Here is a 20,544-nt window from a genome sequence, read left to right on the forward strand (position 1 = left end):
AAATGACGACCGGGACACAGGGAATATAAATGACGACCGGGACACAGGGACACAACTACAACGGGGACACCGGGGGAAACAGGGGGATATAAATGACGACCGGGACAAAAAACTAAAAAGAAAAAAAAACTAATAAAAAATCTAAAAATCTAAATAAGCTAAAAAGAAAAAAAAAGGAAAAAAATAAAGGAGAAAAACAAAACTAAAAAACGAATGTATATACAGACCGGGACACCGGGATACAAATGACGACCGGGACACAGGGAATATAAATGACGACCGGGACACAGGGACACAACTACAACGGGGACACCGGGGGAAACAGGGGGATATAAATGACGACCGGGACACCGGGACAGGGAATGGTCGATTAGCAATCACCATCAACAAAGCTCAAGGGCAATCATTAGAATCATGAGGTATAGATCTGAATACAGATTGTTTTCCCATGGACCATTATATGTTGCATGTTCAAGAGTCGGTAAACCTGACAATCTATTTATATGCAAAGACAATGGGACAGCAAAGAATGTTGTATATTCGCAAGTTTTACGTAGTTAAAACCATATATATATATATATATATATATATATATATATATATATATATATATATATATATATATATATATATATATATATATCTATCTATATTCACAGGTGGGACATAGGGACACAACAACAATGGCGCGTAACTATTATGGCGCGTAACGACTTACGCGCGCGGGGGGGGCTTGGGGGGGCGGAAGCGCCCCCACCAACTAGGTGTTGGGGTGGCGCGAAGCGCCACCCCCAACAGCTAGTCTATATATATATATATATATATATATATATATATAATACATATATATATATATATATATATAAATATATATATATTATATATATATATATATATATATATATATATATATATATATATATATATATATATATATATATATATATATATATATATATAATATATAATAATATAAATATATATATATATATAATATATATATATATATAAATATATATATATATAAATATTAATATAAATATATATATATAAATATATATATATATAATATATAATATAAATATATATATATATATATATATATATATATGTATATATGTATATATATATATATATATATATATATATATATATATATATATATATATATATATATATATATATACATATATATACATATATAATATTTATTATATATATATGTATATATATATATATATATATATATATATATATATATATATATATATATATACTAGCTGTTGGGGTGGCGCTTCGCGCCACCCCAACACCTAGTTGGTGGGGGCGCTTCGCGCCCCCCCCCAAGCCCCCCCGCGCGCGTAAGTCGTTACGCGCCATAATAGTTACGCGCCATTGTAGTTGTGTCCCTATGTCCCACCTGTGAATATAGATAGATATATATATATATGGTTTTAACTACGTAAAACTTGCGAATATACAACATTCTTTGCTGTCCCATTGTCTTTGCATATAAATAGATTGTCAGGTTTACCGACTCTTGAACATGCAACATATAATGGTCCATGGGAAAACAATCTGTATTCAGATCTATACCTCATGATTCTAATGATTGCCCTTGAGCTTTGTTGATGGTGATTGCTAATCGACCATTCCCTGTCCCGGTGTCCCGGTCGTCATTTACATCCCCCTGTTTCCTCCGGTGTCCCCGTTGTAGTTGTGTCCCTGTGTCCCGGTCGTCATTTATATTCCCTGTGTCCCGGTCGTCATTTGTATCCCGGTGTCCCGGTCTGTATATACATTCGTTTTTTAGTTTTGTTTTTCTCCTTTATTTTTTTCCTTTTTTTTTCTTTTTTAGTTTATTTAGATTTTTAGATTTTTTAGTTTTTTTATTAGTTTTTAGTTTTTTTTTCTTTTTAGTTTTTTTGTCCCGGTCGTCATTTATATCCCCCTGTTTCCCCCGGTGTCCCCGTTGTAGTTGTGTCCCTGTGTCCCGGTCGTCATTTATATTCCCTGTGTCCCGGTCGTCATTTGTATCCCGGTGTACCGGTCTGTATATACATTCGTTTTTTAGTTTTGTTTTTCTCCTTTATTTTTTTCCTTTTTTTTTCTTTTTTAGTTTATTTAGATTTTTAGATTTTTTAGTTTTTTTATTAGTTTTTAGTTTTTTTTTTCTTTTTAGTTTTTTTGTAGTTTTTACCTTCTTTTTAGTTTTGTTAATTTTTTTTTTACTTATGTCCTGGTCGTCATTTATACTCCCTATGTCCCGGTGCTTTGTTGATTGCTAATCGAACATTCCTTTTGTCCTGGTCGCTTTCTCTTTGAGTGTCGTCATTTATTTTTTTCTTTTTTAGTTCTTTTAGTTTTTACCTTTTTTAGTTTTTTTTAGTTTTTTAGATGAAAATTTTTTTTAGTTTTTTCCTTTTTTTCTTTTTAGTTTTTATTGGTTTTTGCCTTTTTTTAGTTTTTTCAGTTTTTTTTTTAGTTTTTTATTGGTTTTTACCTTTATAGTTTTTTTTAGTTTTTTAGCTTTTTTTAGTTTTTTTAGTTTTTTTTTAGTTTTTTTAGTTTTTAGCTTTTTTACTTTTTTTATTAGTTTTTAGTTTTTTTGTAGTTTTATCCTTTTTTTAGTTTTTTCAGTTTTTTTTTTAGTTTTTTATTGGTTTTTACCTTTATTTTAGCTTATTTTTCAGTTTTTTCCTTTTTTTTAGTTTTTTTTTAGTTTTTAGTTTTTTTAGTTTTTTACCTTTTTTTAGTTTTTTTAGTTTTTTTAGTTTTTTAGCTTTTTTATTTTTTTTATTAGTTTTTAGTTTTTTTGTAGTTTTTGCCTTTTTTTTAGTTTTTTTAGTTTTTTAGCTTTTTTATTAGTTTTTAGTTTTTTTTTGTAGTTTTTGCCTTTTTTTAGTTTGACAACTTATTTTTATATATATAGATAGTTTTTTTTTTTTACTTATGTCCTGGTCGTCATTTATACTCCCTGTGTCCCGGTGCTTTGTTGATTGCTAATCGAACATTCCTTTTGTCCTGGTCGCTTTCTCTTTGAGTGTCGTCATTTATTAGTTTTTTCCTTTTTTTCTTTTTAGTTTTTTATTGGTTTTTACCTTTATTTTAGCTTATTTTTCAGTTTTTTCCTTTTTTTTAGTTTTTTTTTATTTTTTATTTTTTTTTAGTTTTTTACCTTTTTTTAGTTTTTTTAGTTTTTTTAGTTTTTTAGCTTTTTTACTTTTTTTATTAGTTTTTAGTTTTTTTTGTAGTTTTTGCCTTTTTTTAGTTTTTTCAGTTTTTTTTTTAGTTTTTTATTGGTTTTTACCTTTATAGTTTTTTTAGTTTTTTAGCTTTTTTATTTTTTTTATTAGTTTTTAGTTTTTTTTGTAGTTTTTGCCTTTTTTTAGTTTTTTCAGTTTTGACGTCACCTGATCCAGTTTTTTCAGGTGACGTCACCTGACACATCCATCCATCCATCCACAGACAACTTATTTTTATATATATAGATAGATATATATATATATATATACATACATACATATATATATATATATATATATATATATATATATATATCTATATATATAAAAATAAGTTGTCTGTCTGTCTGTGGATGGATCAGGTGACGTCACCTGAAAAAACTGGATCAGGTGACGTCAAAACTGAAAAAACTAAAAAAAGGCAAAAACTACAAAAAAAACTAAAAACTAATAAAAAAAATAAAAAAGCTAAAAAACTAAAAAAACTAAAAAAAGGTAAAAAACTAAAAAAACTAAAAACTAAAAAAAACTAAAAAAAGGAAAAAACTGAAAAATAAGCTAAAATAAAGGTAAAAACCAATAAAAAACTAAAAAAAAACTGAAAAAACTAAAAAAAGGCAAAAACTACAAAAAAAACTAAAAACTAATAAAAAAAGTAAAAAAGCTAAAAAACTAAAAAAACTAAAAAAAAAAAAAAACTAAAAAAAAACTAAAAAAAAGGAAAAAACTGAAAAATAAGCTAAAATAAAGGTAAAAACCAATAAAAAACTAAAAAGAAAAAAAGGAAAAAACTAAAAAAAATTTTCATCTAAAAAACTAAAAAAAACTAAAAAAGGTAAAAACTAAAAGAACTAAAAAAGAAAAAAATAAATTACGACACTCAAAGAGAAAGCGACCAGGACAAAAGGAATGTTCGATTAGCAATCAACAAAGCACCGGGACACAGGGAGTATAAATGACGACCAGGACATAAGTAAAAAAAAAACTATCTATATATATAAAAATAAGTTGTCTGTGGATCTGTGGATCGTGGATCAGGTGACGTCACCTGAAAAAACTGGATCAGGTGACGTCAAAACTGAAAAAACTAAAAAAAGGCAAAAACTACAAAAAAAACTAAAAACTAATAAAAAAAATAAAAAAGCTAAAAAACTAAAAAAACTAAAAAAGGCAAAAACTACAAAAAAAACTAAAAACTAATAAAAAAGCTAAAAAACTAAAAAAACTAAAAAAAAGGCAAAAACTACAAAAAAAAACTAAAAACTAATAAAAAAATAAAAAAGCTAAAAAACTAAAAAAACTAAAAAAACTAAAAAAAGGTAAAAAACTAAAAAAACTAAAAACTAAAAAAAACTAAAAAAAAGGAAAAAACTGAAAAATAAGCTAAAATAAAGGGAAAAACCAATAAAAAACTAAAAAAAAAAACTGAAAAAACTAAAAAAAAGGCAAAAACTACAAAAAAACTAAAAACTAACAAAAAAAGTAAAAAAGCTAAAAAACTAAAAAAAGGTAAAAAACTAAAAAAAATAAAAAATAAAAAAAAACTAAAAAAAAGGAAAAAACTGAAAAATAAGCTAACATAAAGGTAAAAACCAATAAAAAACTAAAAAGAAAAAAAGGAAAAAACTAAAAAAAATTTTCATCTAAAAAACTAAAAAAAACTAAAAAAGGTAAAAACTAAGAGCTAAAAAAGAAAAAAATAAATGACGACACTCAAAGAGAAAGCGACCAGGACAAAAGGAATGTTCGATTAGCAATCAACAAAGCACCGGGACACAAGGAGTATAAATGACGACCAGGACATAAGTAAAAAAAAAAATTAACAAAACTAAAAATAAGGTAAAAACTACGAAAAAACTAAAAAGAAAAAAAAACTAAAAACTAATAAAAAAACTAAAAAATCTAAAAATCTAAATAAACTAAAAAAGAAAAAAAAAGGAAAAAAATAAAGGAGAAAAACAAAACTAAAAAACGAATGTATATACAGACCGGTACACCGGGATACAAATGACGACCGGGACACAGGGAATATAAATGACGACCGGGACACAGGGACACAACTACAACGGGGACACCGGGGAAACAGGGGGATATAAATGACGACCGGGACAAAAAAACTAAAAAGAAAAAAAAACTAAAAACTAATAAAAAAACTAAAAAATCTAAAAATCTAAATAAGCTAAAAAAGAAAAAAAAAGGAAAAAAAAAGGAGAAAAACAAAACTAAAAAACGAATGTATATACAGACCAGGACACCGGGATACAAATGACGACCGGGACACAGGGAATATAAATGACGACCGGGACACAGGGACACAACTACAACGGGGACACCGGGGGAAACAGGGGGATGTAAATGACGACCGGGACACCGGGACAGGGAATGGTCGATTAGCAATCACCATCAACAAAGCTCAAGGGCAATCATTAGAATCATGAGGTATAGATCTGAATACAGATTGTTTTCCCATGGACCATTATATGTTGCATGTTCAAGAGTCGGTAAACCTGACAATCTATTTATATGCAAAGACAATGGGACAGCAAAGAATGTTGTATATTCGCAAGTTTTACGTAGTTAAAACCATATATATATATATATATATATATATATATATATATATATATATATATATATATATATATATATATATATATCTATATTCACAGGTGGGACATAGGGACACAACTACAATGGCGCGTAACTATTATGGCGCGTAACGACTTACGCGCGCGGGGGGGCTTGGGGGGGGGCGCGAAGCGCCCCCACCAACTAGGTGTTGGGGTGGCGCGAAGCGCCACCCCAACAGCTAGTCTATATATATATATATATATATATATATATATATATGTATATATATATATATACATATATAAAATATATATATATATATATATATATATATATATATATATATATATATATATATATATATATATATATATATATATATATATATATATATATATATGTATATATATATATTATGAAAAGAGAAATCACCAATGCAACAGCACAAACACATAAAAAAAAAAGAAAAGAAAAAAGACAGAAGGAGAAAAGGAAGACTATTTTCCTAAATTAGTGATTAATATAGACCAGCACTTGAATGAGGCCTTAACCCTACTCATCCATACAATCACATAGGTCAAACAGCATAGCCATACACAATCAACCATAAAGAATCTATATATATAAAAATAAGTTGTCTGTGTGTGGATCTGTGGATGGATCAGGTGACGTCATGTTTGTCCGCATATGACGTCTGAATTATTTCACACTAATACAAAATAAGAAAAAAAACTAAAAAAGGTAAAAACTACAAAAAAAACTAAAAAGAAAAAAAACTAAAAAAGCTAAAAAACTAAAAAAAACTAAAAAAAGGTAAAAAACTAAAAACTAAAAAAAAATGAAAAAACTAAAAAAAGGCAAAAACTACAAAAAAAACTAAAAACTAATAAAAATACTAAAAAATCTAAAAAACTAAAAAAACTAAAAAAACTAAAAAAAGGTAAAAAACTAAAAAAAAACTAAAAACTAAAAAAGAAAAAAAAGAAAAAAAGGAAAAGACTGAAAAATAAAAGAGAAAAAGAAAACTAAAAAAATATGAATAAAAATACAAAAAAAATAAAAAAGATAAAAACTACAAAAAAACTAAAAAGAAAAAACGAAAAAAAACTAAAAAAGCTAAAAAAAATAAAAGAAGAAAAAATCTAAAGAAGGTAAAAACTACAAAAAAAAGAAAACAAAATAAAAAAATCTAAAAAAGCTTAAAAACTAAAAAAAAACTAAAAAAAGATAAAAAACTAAAAAAAGGAAAAAACCATAAAATAAATTAAAAACTAATAAAAAAAAATAAAAAAAGCTAAAAACTAAAAAAACTAAAAAAAACTAAAAAAGGTAAAAACTAAAAGAACTAAAAAAGAAAAAAAACTAAAAAAAGGAAAAAACTGAAAAATAACGGAGAAAAAGAAAACTAAAAAAATATAAATAAAAATAAAAAAACTAAAAAGATAAAAACTTCAAAAAAAACTAAACGAAAAAAGAAAAAAACTAAAAAACCTAAAAAAGGTAAAAACCAATAAAAAAAAACTAAAAACAAAAAAGGGAAAAAATTAAAAATTTATTTCATCATAAGTTTTCAACTGACGAAATTACAGACCGGGACATCGGGACACAAATGATGACCGGGACACCGGCACATAGGGAATATGAATGACGACACTCAAAGAGAAAGCGACCGGGACAAAAGGAATGTTCGCGCCACCCCAACAGCTAGTATATATATATATATATATATATATATATATATATATATATATATATATATATATATACTAGCTGTTGGGGTGGCGCTTCGCGCCACCCCAACACCTAGTTGGTGGGGGCGCTTCGCGCCCCCCCCCAAGCCCCCCCGCGCGCGTAAGTCGTTACGCGCCATAATAGTTACGCGCCATTGTAGTTGTGTCCCTATGTCCCACCTGTGAATATAGATATATATATATATATATATATATATATATATATATATATATATATATATATATATATATATATATATATATATATATATATATATATGGTTTTAACTACGTAAAACTTGCGAATATACAACATTCTTTGCTGTCCCATTGTCTTTGCATATAAATAGATTGTCAGGTTTACCGACTCTTGAACATGCAACATATAATGGTCCATGGGAAAACAATCTGTATTCAGATCTATACCTCATGATTCTAATGATTGCCCTTGAGCTTTGTTGATGGTGATTGCTAATCGACCATTCCCTGTCCCGGTGTCCCGGTCGTCATTTACATCCCCCTGTTTCCCCCGGTGTCCCCGTTGTAGTTGTGTCCCTGTGTCCCGGTCGTCATTTATATTCCCTGTGTCCCGGTCGTCATTTGTATCCCGGTGTCCCGGTCTGTATATACATTCGTTTTTTAGTTTTGTTTTTCTCCTTTATTTTTTTCCTTTTTTTTCTTTTTTAGCTTGTTTCGATTTTTAGATTTTTTAGTTTTTTTATTAGTTTTTAGTTTTTTTTTCTTTTTAGTTTTTTTGTCCCGGTCGTCATTTATATCCCCCTGTTTCCCCCGGTGTCCCCGTTGTAGTTGTTTCCCTGTGTCCCGGTCGTCATTTATATTCCCTGTGTCCCGGTCGTCATTTGTATCCCGGTGTACCGGTCTGTATATACATTCGTTTTTTAGTTTTGTTTTTCTCCTTTATTTTTTTCCTTTTTTTTTTCTTTTTTAGTTTATTTAGATTTTTAGATTTTTTAGTTTTTTTATTAGTTTTTAGTTTTTTTTTCTTTTTAGTTTTTTTGTAGTTTTTACCTTCTTTTTAGTTTTGTTAATTTTTTTTTTTACTTATGTCCTGGTCGTCATTTATACTCCCTGTGTCCTGGTGCTTTGTTGATTGCTAATCGAACATTCCTTTTGTCCTGGTCGCTTTCTCTTTGAGTGTCGTCATTTATTTTTTTCTTTTTTAGTTCTTTTAGTTTTTACCTTTTTTAGTTTTTTTTAGTTTTTTAGATGAAATTTTTTTTTAGTTTTTTCCTTTTTTTCTTTTTAGTTTTTTATTGGTTTTTACCTTTATGTTAGCTTATTTTTCAGTTTTTTCCTTTTTTTTTATTTTTTTTTTATTTTTTATTTTTTTTAGTTTTTTACCTTTTTTTAGTTTTTTTAGTTTTTTTAGTTTTTTTAGTTTTTTAGCTTTTTTACTTTTTTTATTAGTTTTTAGTTTTTTTGTAGTTTTTGCCTTTTTTTAGTTTTTTCATTTATTTTTTTAGTTTTTTATTGGTTTTTACCTTTATTTTAGCTTATTTTTCAGTTTTTTCCTTTTTTTTAGTTTTTTTTTAGTTTTTAGTTTTTTTAGTTTTTTACCTTTTTTTAGTTTTTTTAGTTTTTTTAGTTTTTTAGCTTTTTTATTTTTTTTATTAGTTTTTAGTTTTTTTTGTAGTTTTTGCCTTTTTTTAGTTTTTTTAGTTTTTTAGCTTTTTTATTAGTTTTTAGTTTTTTTTGTAGTTTTTGCCTTTTTTTAGTTTTTTTAGTTTTTTAGCTTTTTTATTTTTTTATTAGTTTTTAGTTTTTTTTGTAGTTTTTGCCTTTTTTTAGTTTTTTCAGTTTTGACGTCACCTGATCCAGTTTTTTCAGGTGACGTCACCTGATCCACGATCCACAGATCCACAGACAACTTATTTTTATATATATAGATAGTTTGTTTTTTTTTACTTATGTCCTGGTCGTCATTTATACTCCCTGTGTCCCGGTGCTTTGTTGATTGCTAATCGAACATTCCTTTTGTCCTGGTCGCTTTCTCTTTGAGTTTCGTCATTTATTTTTTTCTTTTTTAGTTCTTTTAGTTTTTACCTTTTTTAGTTTTTTTTAGTTTTTTAGATGAAAATTTTTTTTAGTTTTTTCCTTTTTTTCTTTTTAGTTTTTTATTGGTTTTTACCTTTATTTTAGCTTATTTTTCAGTTTTTTCCTTTTTTTTAGTTTTTTTTTTATTTTTTATTTTTTTTAGTTTTTTACCTTTTTTTAGTTTTTTTAGTTTTTTTTAGTTCTTTAGCTTTTTTACTTTTTTTATTAGTTTTTAGTTTTTTTTTGTAGTTTTTGCCTTTTTTTAGTTTTTTCAGTTTTTTTTTTAGTTTTTTATTGGTTTTTACCTTTATTTTAGCTTATTTTTCAGTTTTTTCCTTTTTTTTTAGTTTTTTTTAGTTTTTAGTTTTTTTAGTTTTTTTAGTTTTTTTAGTTTTTTAGCTTTTTTATTTTTTTTATTAGTTTTTAGTTTTTTTTGTAGTTTTTGCCTTTTTTTAGTTTTTTTAGTTTTTTAGCTTTTTTATTAGTTTTTAGTTTTTTTTGTAGTTTTTGCCTTTTTTTAGTTTTTTTAGTTTTTAGCTTTTTTATTTTTTTTATTAGTTTTTAATTTTTTTTGTAGTTTTTGCCTTTTTTTAGTTTTTTCAGTTTTGACGTCACCTGATCCAGTTTTTTCAGGTGACGTCACCTGATCCATCCACAGACAGACAGACAACTTATTTTTATATATATAGAGATATATATATATATATATGTATGTATGTATGTATCTGTGAGATGTTTCAAACACGCCAGATTGGCTATTTAGGTCTACTTCTGCATTACTAGCATTGTTTCTAATAAGTATTTTTCTTAATTTAAATTCTCTAAGGTGTTTTCTATAAGGTGTGGCTTGTGAGATGTTTCAAACCGTTCAAATTGGCTATTTAGGTCTACTTCTATATTACTAGCATTAATTCTAATAAGTATTCTTCTTAATTTAAATTCTCTAAGGTGTTTTCTATAAGCTGTAGGTTCTGAGATGTTTCAAACAGGCCTAATAAGTATTCTTCTTAATTTAAATTCTCTAAGGTGTTTTTTATAAGGTGTGGCTTGTGAGGTGTTTCAATCAGGCCAAGTTGGCTATTTGTTAGTTAATTATTAGTTAACGTGCTAGGTTTTGGTAGAGGACAATAGAACTTTTTTGTGTTTTCTTTTTTCTTTATTTTAGGATATAAATTAAAAGGAAAGATGCAATTTATTACAACTATTAATTAGTTGCATTAGTTAGTTAATGATTAGTTTGCATGCTAGGTTTTGGCAGAGGAAAACAGAGCTTGTAAGTGTTATCTTTATCCTTTACTTTACAGTCTAAATTAAAAGTAAAGTTGCAATTTACTGCAACTATTTATTAGTTGTATTAGTTAGTTAACTATTAGATAATCATGCTAGGTTTTGGTAGAGGACAACAGATAAGGGAATGCCCTACACATATGTAGAGTACCCCCATAGGAGGCAGAGACCAAGAAGGACCTTGTCCCTAGGGGTTCATAATAGAAACTGTGGCACCCTCTCCTGGGGCCATAAATACAGGTTAAGGAGGAAGAAGCCCCTCAAATGTACACTCAACATGTTCCAATAGCGTTTCCATACGTCTCATGAGTTACAAACGTACCCCCAGTAATGGGTTAAATTGCATAGTGATGGAGAACACCATCGTGGGAGGATCCTCTATAGGAGGACAACTACGACAGGGCGTAAGATCCAGATCTATGAACAACGGCCTCTGTAAAGGGCTGCCTCGACCCTTTCGGGGTACTTGCAAGACTCGGAAACTTGCGGTCAACTTTTCCCACCTGAGGAGTGGCACCCCTTGAGGAAATTATAGCCTAGTAAACAACACAGTACTCGCACGGGATTCTGATTATTGGATATTTTTCTGGGCTTAGTTGGTTTTGATCGGCGTTTTTGGGCTGAAAAACCTCTTCCTAGCTAATTTATCTACTATGGGCTGCCTCTCTGTAGAAGCATAATATTTGTAGGCATGAACATATAATGAGTCGGAGGTAATAGGCTTGGGACTGTCTGTGCAGGATTTCGACTCTTGTTGATGAAAGAGCATCGTCATGTGCTGATTCAAAAATAAAAGTGAAAAAAAATAATATGTAGTTACAAGAAATTTCACAACGAGGAACAGAACGAATTAAAAATTAAAGTGAAGAACAAAGAAATACGATAAAGTAAAAAACAAAGAATTTCTCGTATTTGATTAAAAGATATGCCACAGCGATAACAAAGAAATATGCAGTTAGAAATTAGCGTGGCAGTAAGAATCACAATCGACAGCGAGAATCAGAACGTGTCATAAGTGGAAGGCTCCTCCTTTTTTCTGAGGAAAGAGAGCCAAAAAAAGATGATTAAATTAGAGGTTCTACACACAGTGAGAATCATTATACACAAGCCTGCCACGTGCCGAGTACTTGGGGCTCGGCCTGACAATCGGAGGTATTTTTACTTTTTCATAAAACTGGCATATTGACATTCCTGGCTACAAAACGATCTGAATAGGTCACAACTTTAATGAATAATCAGCTTTTACCAGGGTGGTCACATCGAACTTATGGTGACACTATGACATCAAAAAGAGTCTAACATTGTCTGTGGTTAGAAGACAAGTGACAATAATAATTAACATATACAAGCCTGCCATATATACGTGGCAGGCCGAGCCCATGACATCAAGAAGAGTCTCGCATTGTTTGCAGTTAGAAGACAAGGGACAATGAGATCAATAATTACAAGCCTGCCACGTAGCCGTGCTGGGTAATCGGTCATAATCGTCGTAATCGGCTACATAATTGTTTTTTCTTAAAACTGGCATATTGAGATTTCTTGTCACAAATGATTTAAATAGGTCACAATTTTGAGGAATTTTTTTTTCAGGGTTGCTGTATCGAACACAGACTTCTATACATGGATTTTCAGTGTCGCTTATCTTCCAACGGTAGACAATGCGAGGCTCTTCTCGATGACAGCCACCCTGGGAAAGATACGAATTCTTCCTTAAAGTTGTGACTTTTTAGATCGTTATAGTGACCAGAATTGTCAATATACCAGTTAAGAAAAAAAAACTATGCAGCCGATTTTGAAGCTGGGCCCCGGCACTCAGTATGTCGTAGGCCTGTATATATTGATTCTCGTTGTAAGTAGCAACTTCCAAATGAGTCACTTTGTTTGCTACTCTTTCCTTGGGAAAAAGGAGGGCTCCTCAGGAAATACATATAACGCTGAAAGATCCCAACCACTTGTAATCAATAGTTGCATAGTTTTTGGCATCTTTGTAGGTTTGTAATGGGTATTCACCACATTTTGTTTGCGTCAAAGATTATGATGGCGTTGTTTTTCTAACATAATATTTCTTTCTTCTTCAATTTCACTTTTAATCGTTTTGATTTTTGCTATTGCTTGTCTTCTAACACTATAATTCTTTATTCTTCACTCCATTTTTGACACTTTCTGATACTCTTTTTCTTGCTATCGCTTATAATTCTTGCTGCCGTTATCTTCTAACCGCATGTTTCTCTGTTCTCGCTGTGGCATATCTTGTAGCCGCATGTTCTTTTGTTCTTTACTTTCATTTTTAATTCGTTCTACTCCTTGTTATCACATGTAACTGCAATTTCTTTGTTCTTAACTTTTTTTTTTGATTTGTTTTAATTTTTGCTACCACTTACCTTGGAACCGGATGTTTCTTCGTTTGTCCCTTTGGTTTTCGAATCATTGTAATTGTGGCTGAAGCAAATGTTACCTCTGTATATATTTTATTCTTTATTTTCCTTTATCATTACTTTATATATGTTTTCAATCCCCTTTACCTTAGATGCTCGGATTAGTCTTGTCAGATTTGATAATCTAGGTTGTTTTTTGTCCTCTAGGCATTATGAAACTACTTAAAACGCCTTTTATAAATAGACTAATGGCACTTTGTATTTTATACTTAGCTATGTTCCTTTTGTAATGTTACTTGCTGCATAGATATAAAAATGGCGCGTTCGATGATGAAATTTATTTTCTTAAAATGTACTTACAAATATGATGTGAATCATATGATTTCTCTTGTTAATCGTATGTTTCTCGTGTAATTTTGCCTGCATCATAGGCACTAAAAACGTAAAAACCAACCGTATTTGTTGGAGCCTTAATCCAAAATTAAGGCTCTTAACGAGTTTCTGAAACATCAGACCTATATAGACAGATTTTTTAGGCCAGAAAATCCCGGAATATCACTTTTTCGACAACAATAAAATTAAACAGGTTAATAAGCCTAACTTAGGAATTTGAAGAAAAAGAACAAGCAGAATTATAACACTTTCGAAAAAAATTCTTGTGTACCTGTTTCCTACAGACTATGTTTTTACATGCGCAAAAACTTCTGTATTCTATATGGATAAGAATCGAAAATTAGCAATTAGTGTTATTTTTTGCTCAATGTTCTTTACAGTTCGTTTATATTTAATATTATTTTCAATTTTCATTTTGTTTAAAAGCAACATTATCTTCCTTTGGTAACCTCTAACAGCTTCAGTTATGACATAATTGTAAGGAATACCCTTGGCATTTTCACTGCCCTTCTTGTTTTTTTTAGGTCAGTTTGTTTTTTTTGGTGTATTCTACATTCGGTTCAATTTTCTATACGTTCTCTAGCTGCATTCTGTATTTATTCAGCCTTTCTTCAGTTGAGGTTTTTTAGATGCATCAATTTCTAAGAAACTCTGTTCTATTAAACCAAGGTTCTTTTGTAAGCTCTCGCCTAATAAAATTCAAATATACTAACTTGAAGTCTTTGCTGCACTTCCTGATATACTTTTCGGGGTACCCGCATTAAGAGAAGTTTTGGCAGCTCCTTTATGAATAATCTTCTCACCCAGGGAGACATCTTGTGGGTACTAGGCTTCCGGTAATGAACATTTAAAATGATAATCGTTACAACGACGGATAGTCCCACAAGAAACATTGTGAAGAGTAGATATTTTCCAAGAAGTGGGACAGCTAATGATGTCGATGGGATAATCTCAGATATTAAAAGGAAGAACATAGTTTGAGACAATAGAATTGAAATACTCAAAGCCACTTTCTCACCACAGTCAGCTGGAAGATAGAATACAAGAACGGAGAGAGCTGAGATGCCAACACAAGGGACTATTAAATTTACGACGTAGAAGAGCGTTTTTCTTCTTAGGGTCATATTGAAGAAGATATCTGCAAAAAAAATAATAATAAAAGAATAGAATAAAGACCGTAGGATGAAATATATGGGATTGTTAACTATGAACGTCAAATATATATTTTGTGCAAAATAAAATATTGCAAATATGTGTCTTTAACAATGCTAAATTAGATTTAAGAAAGTAAATCCAATACTATAACATAATAGCTCACTTTGGGATGCTGTATATAATTGTTTAACCGTTTTCTTTTTTATAAACTGAATGTGTGTGGTGCCTGCGGACGATTCAGACTGTTTTACCTTGAAGAAGGTTGCCAGTAGGTAGAATTTTATCAACCGAAGAGTTTGACAGGTTTTGTTCAATCTTACAAGAGAAAGGATTTGTAAAGTGCGAAAACGGCATGCCTGATTATTTATTAAATAAAAAAAACTAGTTTTTTTAACTGAAAGTAAGGAGCGACATTAAAACTTAAAACGAACAGAAATTACTCCGTATATGAAATGGGTTGTCCCCTCCGCAATCCCTCGCTCTTTACGCTAAAGCTTTTAACTGTTTTAAAAAGTAAAATTGTGGCAAAGAGTCAAACTTTAGCGTAAAGAGCGAGGGATTGCGGAGGGGACAACCCATTTCATATACGGAGTAATTTCTGTTCGTTTTAAGTTGTAATATCGCTCCTTACTTTCAGTTAAAAAAACTAGTTTTTCTTATTTAATTTCTGAACGTTTTTGAATTAATGCATGTTTGATTTTGGCTCTCCGCACATAAATTATTAAAATGAAATTTGTGTATTAATTTTTTTTTGGCTAAATGGCTTTCTCTTAGTTTTCATCAGCCGATTTTGAGAAATAAGGGGTGGAGAAGGAGGCCTAGCTGCCCTCCAATTTTTCGGTTACTTAAAAAGGCTACTAGAGCTTTTAATTTTTAACGAACGTTTTTATTAGTAAAAAATATGCGTAATTTAAGAATTAACTTACGTAAAAAACTTTTATATTCTTATATTTTTATTATTTGTACGAGGGGGTATGTATTTATGCTAAAGTATTTTTAGAACCCCTCATATGCGTAATAATCTCTGTTCGTTTTAAATTTCAATGCTATTCCTTACTTTCAATTGAAAAAACGTTTTCATGTTTATTTTTTCATTGTTTTTTTATAGTAATGCTAGAAAATCCTGCGCCCTTTTCATTGAACCTTTCTTCCCCCATGACATAATCCTCCAAGGAAAGATCCTCCGATATAGCCCCCTCCCATCAACCCCACTCTCCAAACCAAAAAATCCCCCTGAAAACGTCTGTACACTTCCCAATAACCATTACTATATGTAAACACTGGTCAAAGTTTGTAACTTGCAGCCCCTCCCCCAGGGATTGTGGGGGAGTAAGTCATTCCCAAAGACATAGTTATTATGGTTTTCGACTATGCGGAACGAAATGGCTATCTCAAAATTTTAATCCGTTGACTTTTGGAAAAAATGAGCGTGGGAGGGAGCCAAGGTACCCTCCAATTTTTTTGATCACTTAAAAAGGGCACTAGAACTTTTCATTTCCGTAAGAATGAGCCCTCTTGCGACACTCTAGGACCACTTGGTCGATACGATGACCCCTGGGAAAAAAACAAACAAACAAATAAACACGCACCAGTGATTTGTCTTCTTGCAAAAAATACGAAATTCCACATTTTTTTAGATAGGAGCTTGAAATATTTTCTATAGGGTTCTCCGATACGCCGAATGCGATGGTGTGATTTTCGTTAAGATTCTATGACTTTTAGGGGGTGTTTTCACCTATTTTCCAAAATAAAGCAAATTTTCTCAGGCTCGTAACTTTTGATGACAAAGACTAAATTAATTGAAACTTATATATTTAGAATCAGCGTGAAAATTTGATTCTTTTGATGTATCTTTTAGCATCAAAATTCCAGTTCGTTACCACGAACTGTTTGATATATTGTCTCAATTTATTAAATATTCCTGTTACAGACTCATTCCATCTCCTAGAAACCTAGGGCTGGCACATCGGCCAATAGTACTTCTGCTTCACAAAAATGCAAGGTTTTTGGTTTCAAAAATTGTACTAAGAAAACTGTCTAATTAGAACACTTTTCATTTAAAGACGATTCAAGAATAATAACTATTATATAGATTCACCTTTACAGTTAACCTGTGAGAAAATATTTTGTTGTTTAATTTTCAAATGGAGTACGACAAGCCTAAACAAGGGTAGAGGATGGAAATCGATAGTTTTCCATTAGAATTATCATGATAAAAAAATAAACATTATTCGGGGTTTTATACCCCCCATCTTGAAGAGTAGGAAAAATTATTTTTTGCATGGATAGCGGTGATGTGTCTTCTTGTCTTTTTTTTTCAAAATTGCTAGCAGGCTACCATGAAATTGCCAAGACAAGTAAAGGAAAGTCAAACCTCCACAGCAATAAAACAAAACAACAATGTCAAATACAGAAAATATTTGTTTTGGAGCTTAGCTTCTAAAAGGAAACAAATTGGTAGATGAGGAAATATGATTTTTTTTAACAGTTTATTTTTAACACTGCTGGTCATTTTTACAGTAAACTATAAAAATGATATCTTAAAAAAAAGGGTAAAAATCGTATATTTGGTATGACAAAGTACATATGACAAAGAACGTAAACTTTGCGCAATAAAATTAATTTTCACTACCTTATACTCGTAAGAATTCTAACCAATAATCCCTCTCCGTTCAAAATAAACTTCATGGTCCTCGCACAACCTATATAACTTTGGCTACGCCTACGCAACTTCTTCTCATATCATAACCAACCAGTATAATTGGCAGCTAAGAGGCTCAAAGCTGTCTTGAAACTCATTATATTTGCAACTTTTCTCGGACTTTTCGAATTTTCAAGACAGAAGAAAATATCTTTATAGAAGTTCCTCAGAAATATCTTGACCATACGACACATTATCTTTCGTTGTGGCTAGAAATAACTGGCCGTCATAATTTTACTGCTCGCTTGTCTTACCTTCCTCTTAAGATAGATCAATAAATTTGATCATAACTATGAAACATCAAGCCCTGCTATGAGGAAAAAAGAAAATTTTGTTTGAATAAAACTTTTGAATCATTGTTTTTGTATTAAACTTGATGAATAAAATACTCTATACAAGCGTATTACCTCCCTACATCATAATTTCTATTGACCAATTTTTATTTTTGTCAATGAAGCCGTCACTCCACAGGAGCTATCTCTGAGTCAATCTGTTTTACTTTTAACAACTTATTTTAATTGAATAAAACTGAGTTTGAAGACAATTTTTCGTGTGAGTTCTGGCTTAGTAATTTAGAATTATAAAACCTGACAAAATAAATTTTTCCTCCTTTAGCTGTCAACAATGGTAATAACAAATTCTATAAAACCTTAAACAAGCTTTCCCTTTATTTACTGTACCAATTACTTAAGTAGAATCAAGAAAATTCGTAGAGACATAAAACATTTTCTAGGTAATTCTATTAGGTCTTTCTTCAAAGAACCGTCAGAACTTTTCATTTGATAACTAATTGTTGTTGAGGGGGATGAGCAGCAAGGGGGAAAAGTCATCTACACATATCAATACTACTATTGTTGTAAGCTTTAACTATTTAGCTTAACATTTGCAGGGGATTCTGATTAATGGAAAATTCTTCTGGGTTTGGTCTATTTTGGTGGGTGTTTTTGGGCTGACAAATCTCGTCCAAGCTCATTTATTTACTATGGGTTGCCTTCTCGTAATAGCAAAATATTTTGTAGCCAGGAATATATAATGCGTCGCAGGTAGTAGGCTTAACATTGTTTGTGCAGGATCTTAGGATCTTGTGCAATCTTACTGATAAAAGGGCAAGATGGGACCAGGATTGCAAAAAGCCTTTGTCAAACTTGAGGTCCCATGGACATTTTCCTATCTGGTTTTACACCGGCTTAAGCGCTTCTGTCTAGACCTGAGAAGATGAGCTGGTTCCCGTTCTTCATTGCTTCGTGGAGTAGTACTTTTCCTGAGGCCAAAATAATCTCAGTGATTTAAAAAATATGAAAATTGCAACTTGCAATGTTATGACGTTAAGAAATAACTATCGTATCGACGTTTTGCCTGGCGAATTCAGACGCTTTGAACTGGACTTATTATGAGTTTCAGAAACTAATGTCCAAACGGTAGGAAATATGCAATTAGGCGATATAAAATCTATTGACTCAGTCAGGAATGATGGGGTGCATAGACAGGGAGTAGGGCTCATGATGAATAAGGAAGCTGCTATGTCTTGTTTAGGTTGGGAAGGTATTAATGATATAATACTAATCGCTCATTTGTTGACTAAAAAGTGCATGGTATCAGTCACAGTATTATACGCCCCTGTAGAACCGATTGACGGAGATAGTAGTGACTCAGAGGAATTTTACTTACAGCTACAAGAACAAATAGATAGAGTCTCAGGTAGAAAACTGGTCCTTTTATTAGGAGATTTTAACGCCCAAGTCGGTACAAATAGGGATAGATTGTATCCTAGCCTAGGTAAATCCGGTATACAAAAATAAAACAGCAATGGCTACTGACTGCTGCAATTTTGCAGGTATAAAACTCTAGTTATAACTAATACATTAATTTGTCATAAAAATTGCCCATAAGTTAACATGGTATTCACTTGATGGCAGGACAGCTATCTTTATTAACTGTGTTCTTGTAAACCGAAGTTTTGCAGAAGATTTGCAGATACTAGAACATATAGGAGTGCTGTTATTGATGTCTAAAGTAAAGATCACCATCTAGTAGTGTCCAGGGTTAATTTAAAACTGAAATTTTGGATTGGTAACTAAATTCCAGGAAGCTACGACATTGGTAGACTCCAGGATAAGAATTTGAGTGAAACTTCTTAGGAACAGTAGAAAACTAAACTGGAGAGTTTAAAATTAGACAACGTAGAAGATGGATGGAATAGTCTAAGGAAAATAATTTGTGAAGATGCTGATAGTGTTCTAAGGAAGAAAGTTAGGAATACAGCTACGAATATTAGTGAAAATGATTTATGTTTAATAGAAAGGAGAAGGGGCTTGTACAAGAACAAGTGATATATCATATTAAAATAAGAGCAATTGTAAATAAAGTGGAGAAAAGCATTAAAATATGAACTAAGGAGGTGTGAAGTGGAGGTTATGGATAAAATTGCCGAGGTAAAATATTATCCTGGAATGTTAATAAACTGGGAGGGAGTTGTCAATCTTAAATTGTTGAAGTTAAAGATACAAACAAGACAACAATTAATGACAAGGAAAGAGTTAAAGAGAGACGGATAGAACATTTTGAGAATGTGAACTGAGATAGAGCTACAAGAAAAGATACAGCGGAAAGTGAAAAAAAATTGTGACACCATGGCTGTGAAGAAGATTTATTTTGTGATGAAGAATTAGTGATAGGACTAAAAGTATTAAAAAACTAGACCGACGTTGCCCGGGCAACGTGAAGTGTTGCGGCAACCATTGTCCGGCTTCGCCGACTAAAGTGTTGCAAGAGCAACACTTTGGTTTTGTTTCTTCGCTATCGATCACTATTCATATGATGAAAGGCTATTCCTCAGTGTTGAAAAAATCAACAACTACAAAATAACATCAAAAGAAGGGACTAAATTGACTTTGCAGCAAGTTGAACTTTATCCTTTTCAATCGTAGACATCGTGACGAATGAAAACTTGGAACAATATCTTACATAATCTAGTTGGTATTATAAAGCTATCCGTAACTTTTCAGGATTAAAATACCATAGGTGACACTAAT

The 20,544-nt window shown here is 30.6% G+C and overlaps 1 protein-coding gene across 4 annotated transcripts in view; it reads right to left on the reverse strand.

Moving 5' to 3' along the window:
- The window catches only part of LOC136031174 (acetylcholine receptor subunit alpha-L1-like), a 185,825-nt gene that overhangs the window by 34,061 nt on the left and 131,220 nt on the right, over positions 1-20,544 (reverse strand). For all 4 annotated transcript variants that reach the window (XM_065710528.1, XM_065710526.1, XM_065710527.1 and 1 more), the window contains one exon: positions 14,370-14,794. In XM_065710528.1, the coding sequence (XP_065566600.1) occupies positions 14,370-14,794 (425 nt within the window). The remainder of the gene's footprint in view (positions 1-14,369; positions 14,795-20,544) is intronic.

Source organism: Artemia franciscana, chromosome 9 (genome assembly GCF_032884065.1).
Source record: "Artemia franciscana chromosome 9, ASM3288406v1, whole genome shotgun sequence".
Taxonomy (NCBI): domain Eukaryota; kingdom Metazoa; phylum Arthropoda; class Branchiopoda; order Anostraca; family Artemiidae; genus Artemia; species Artemia franciscana.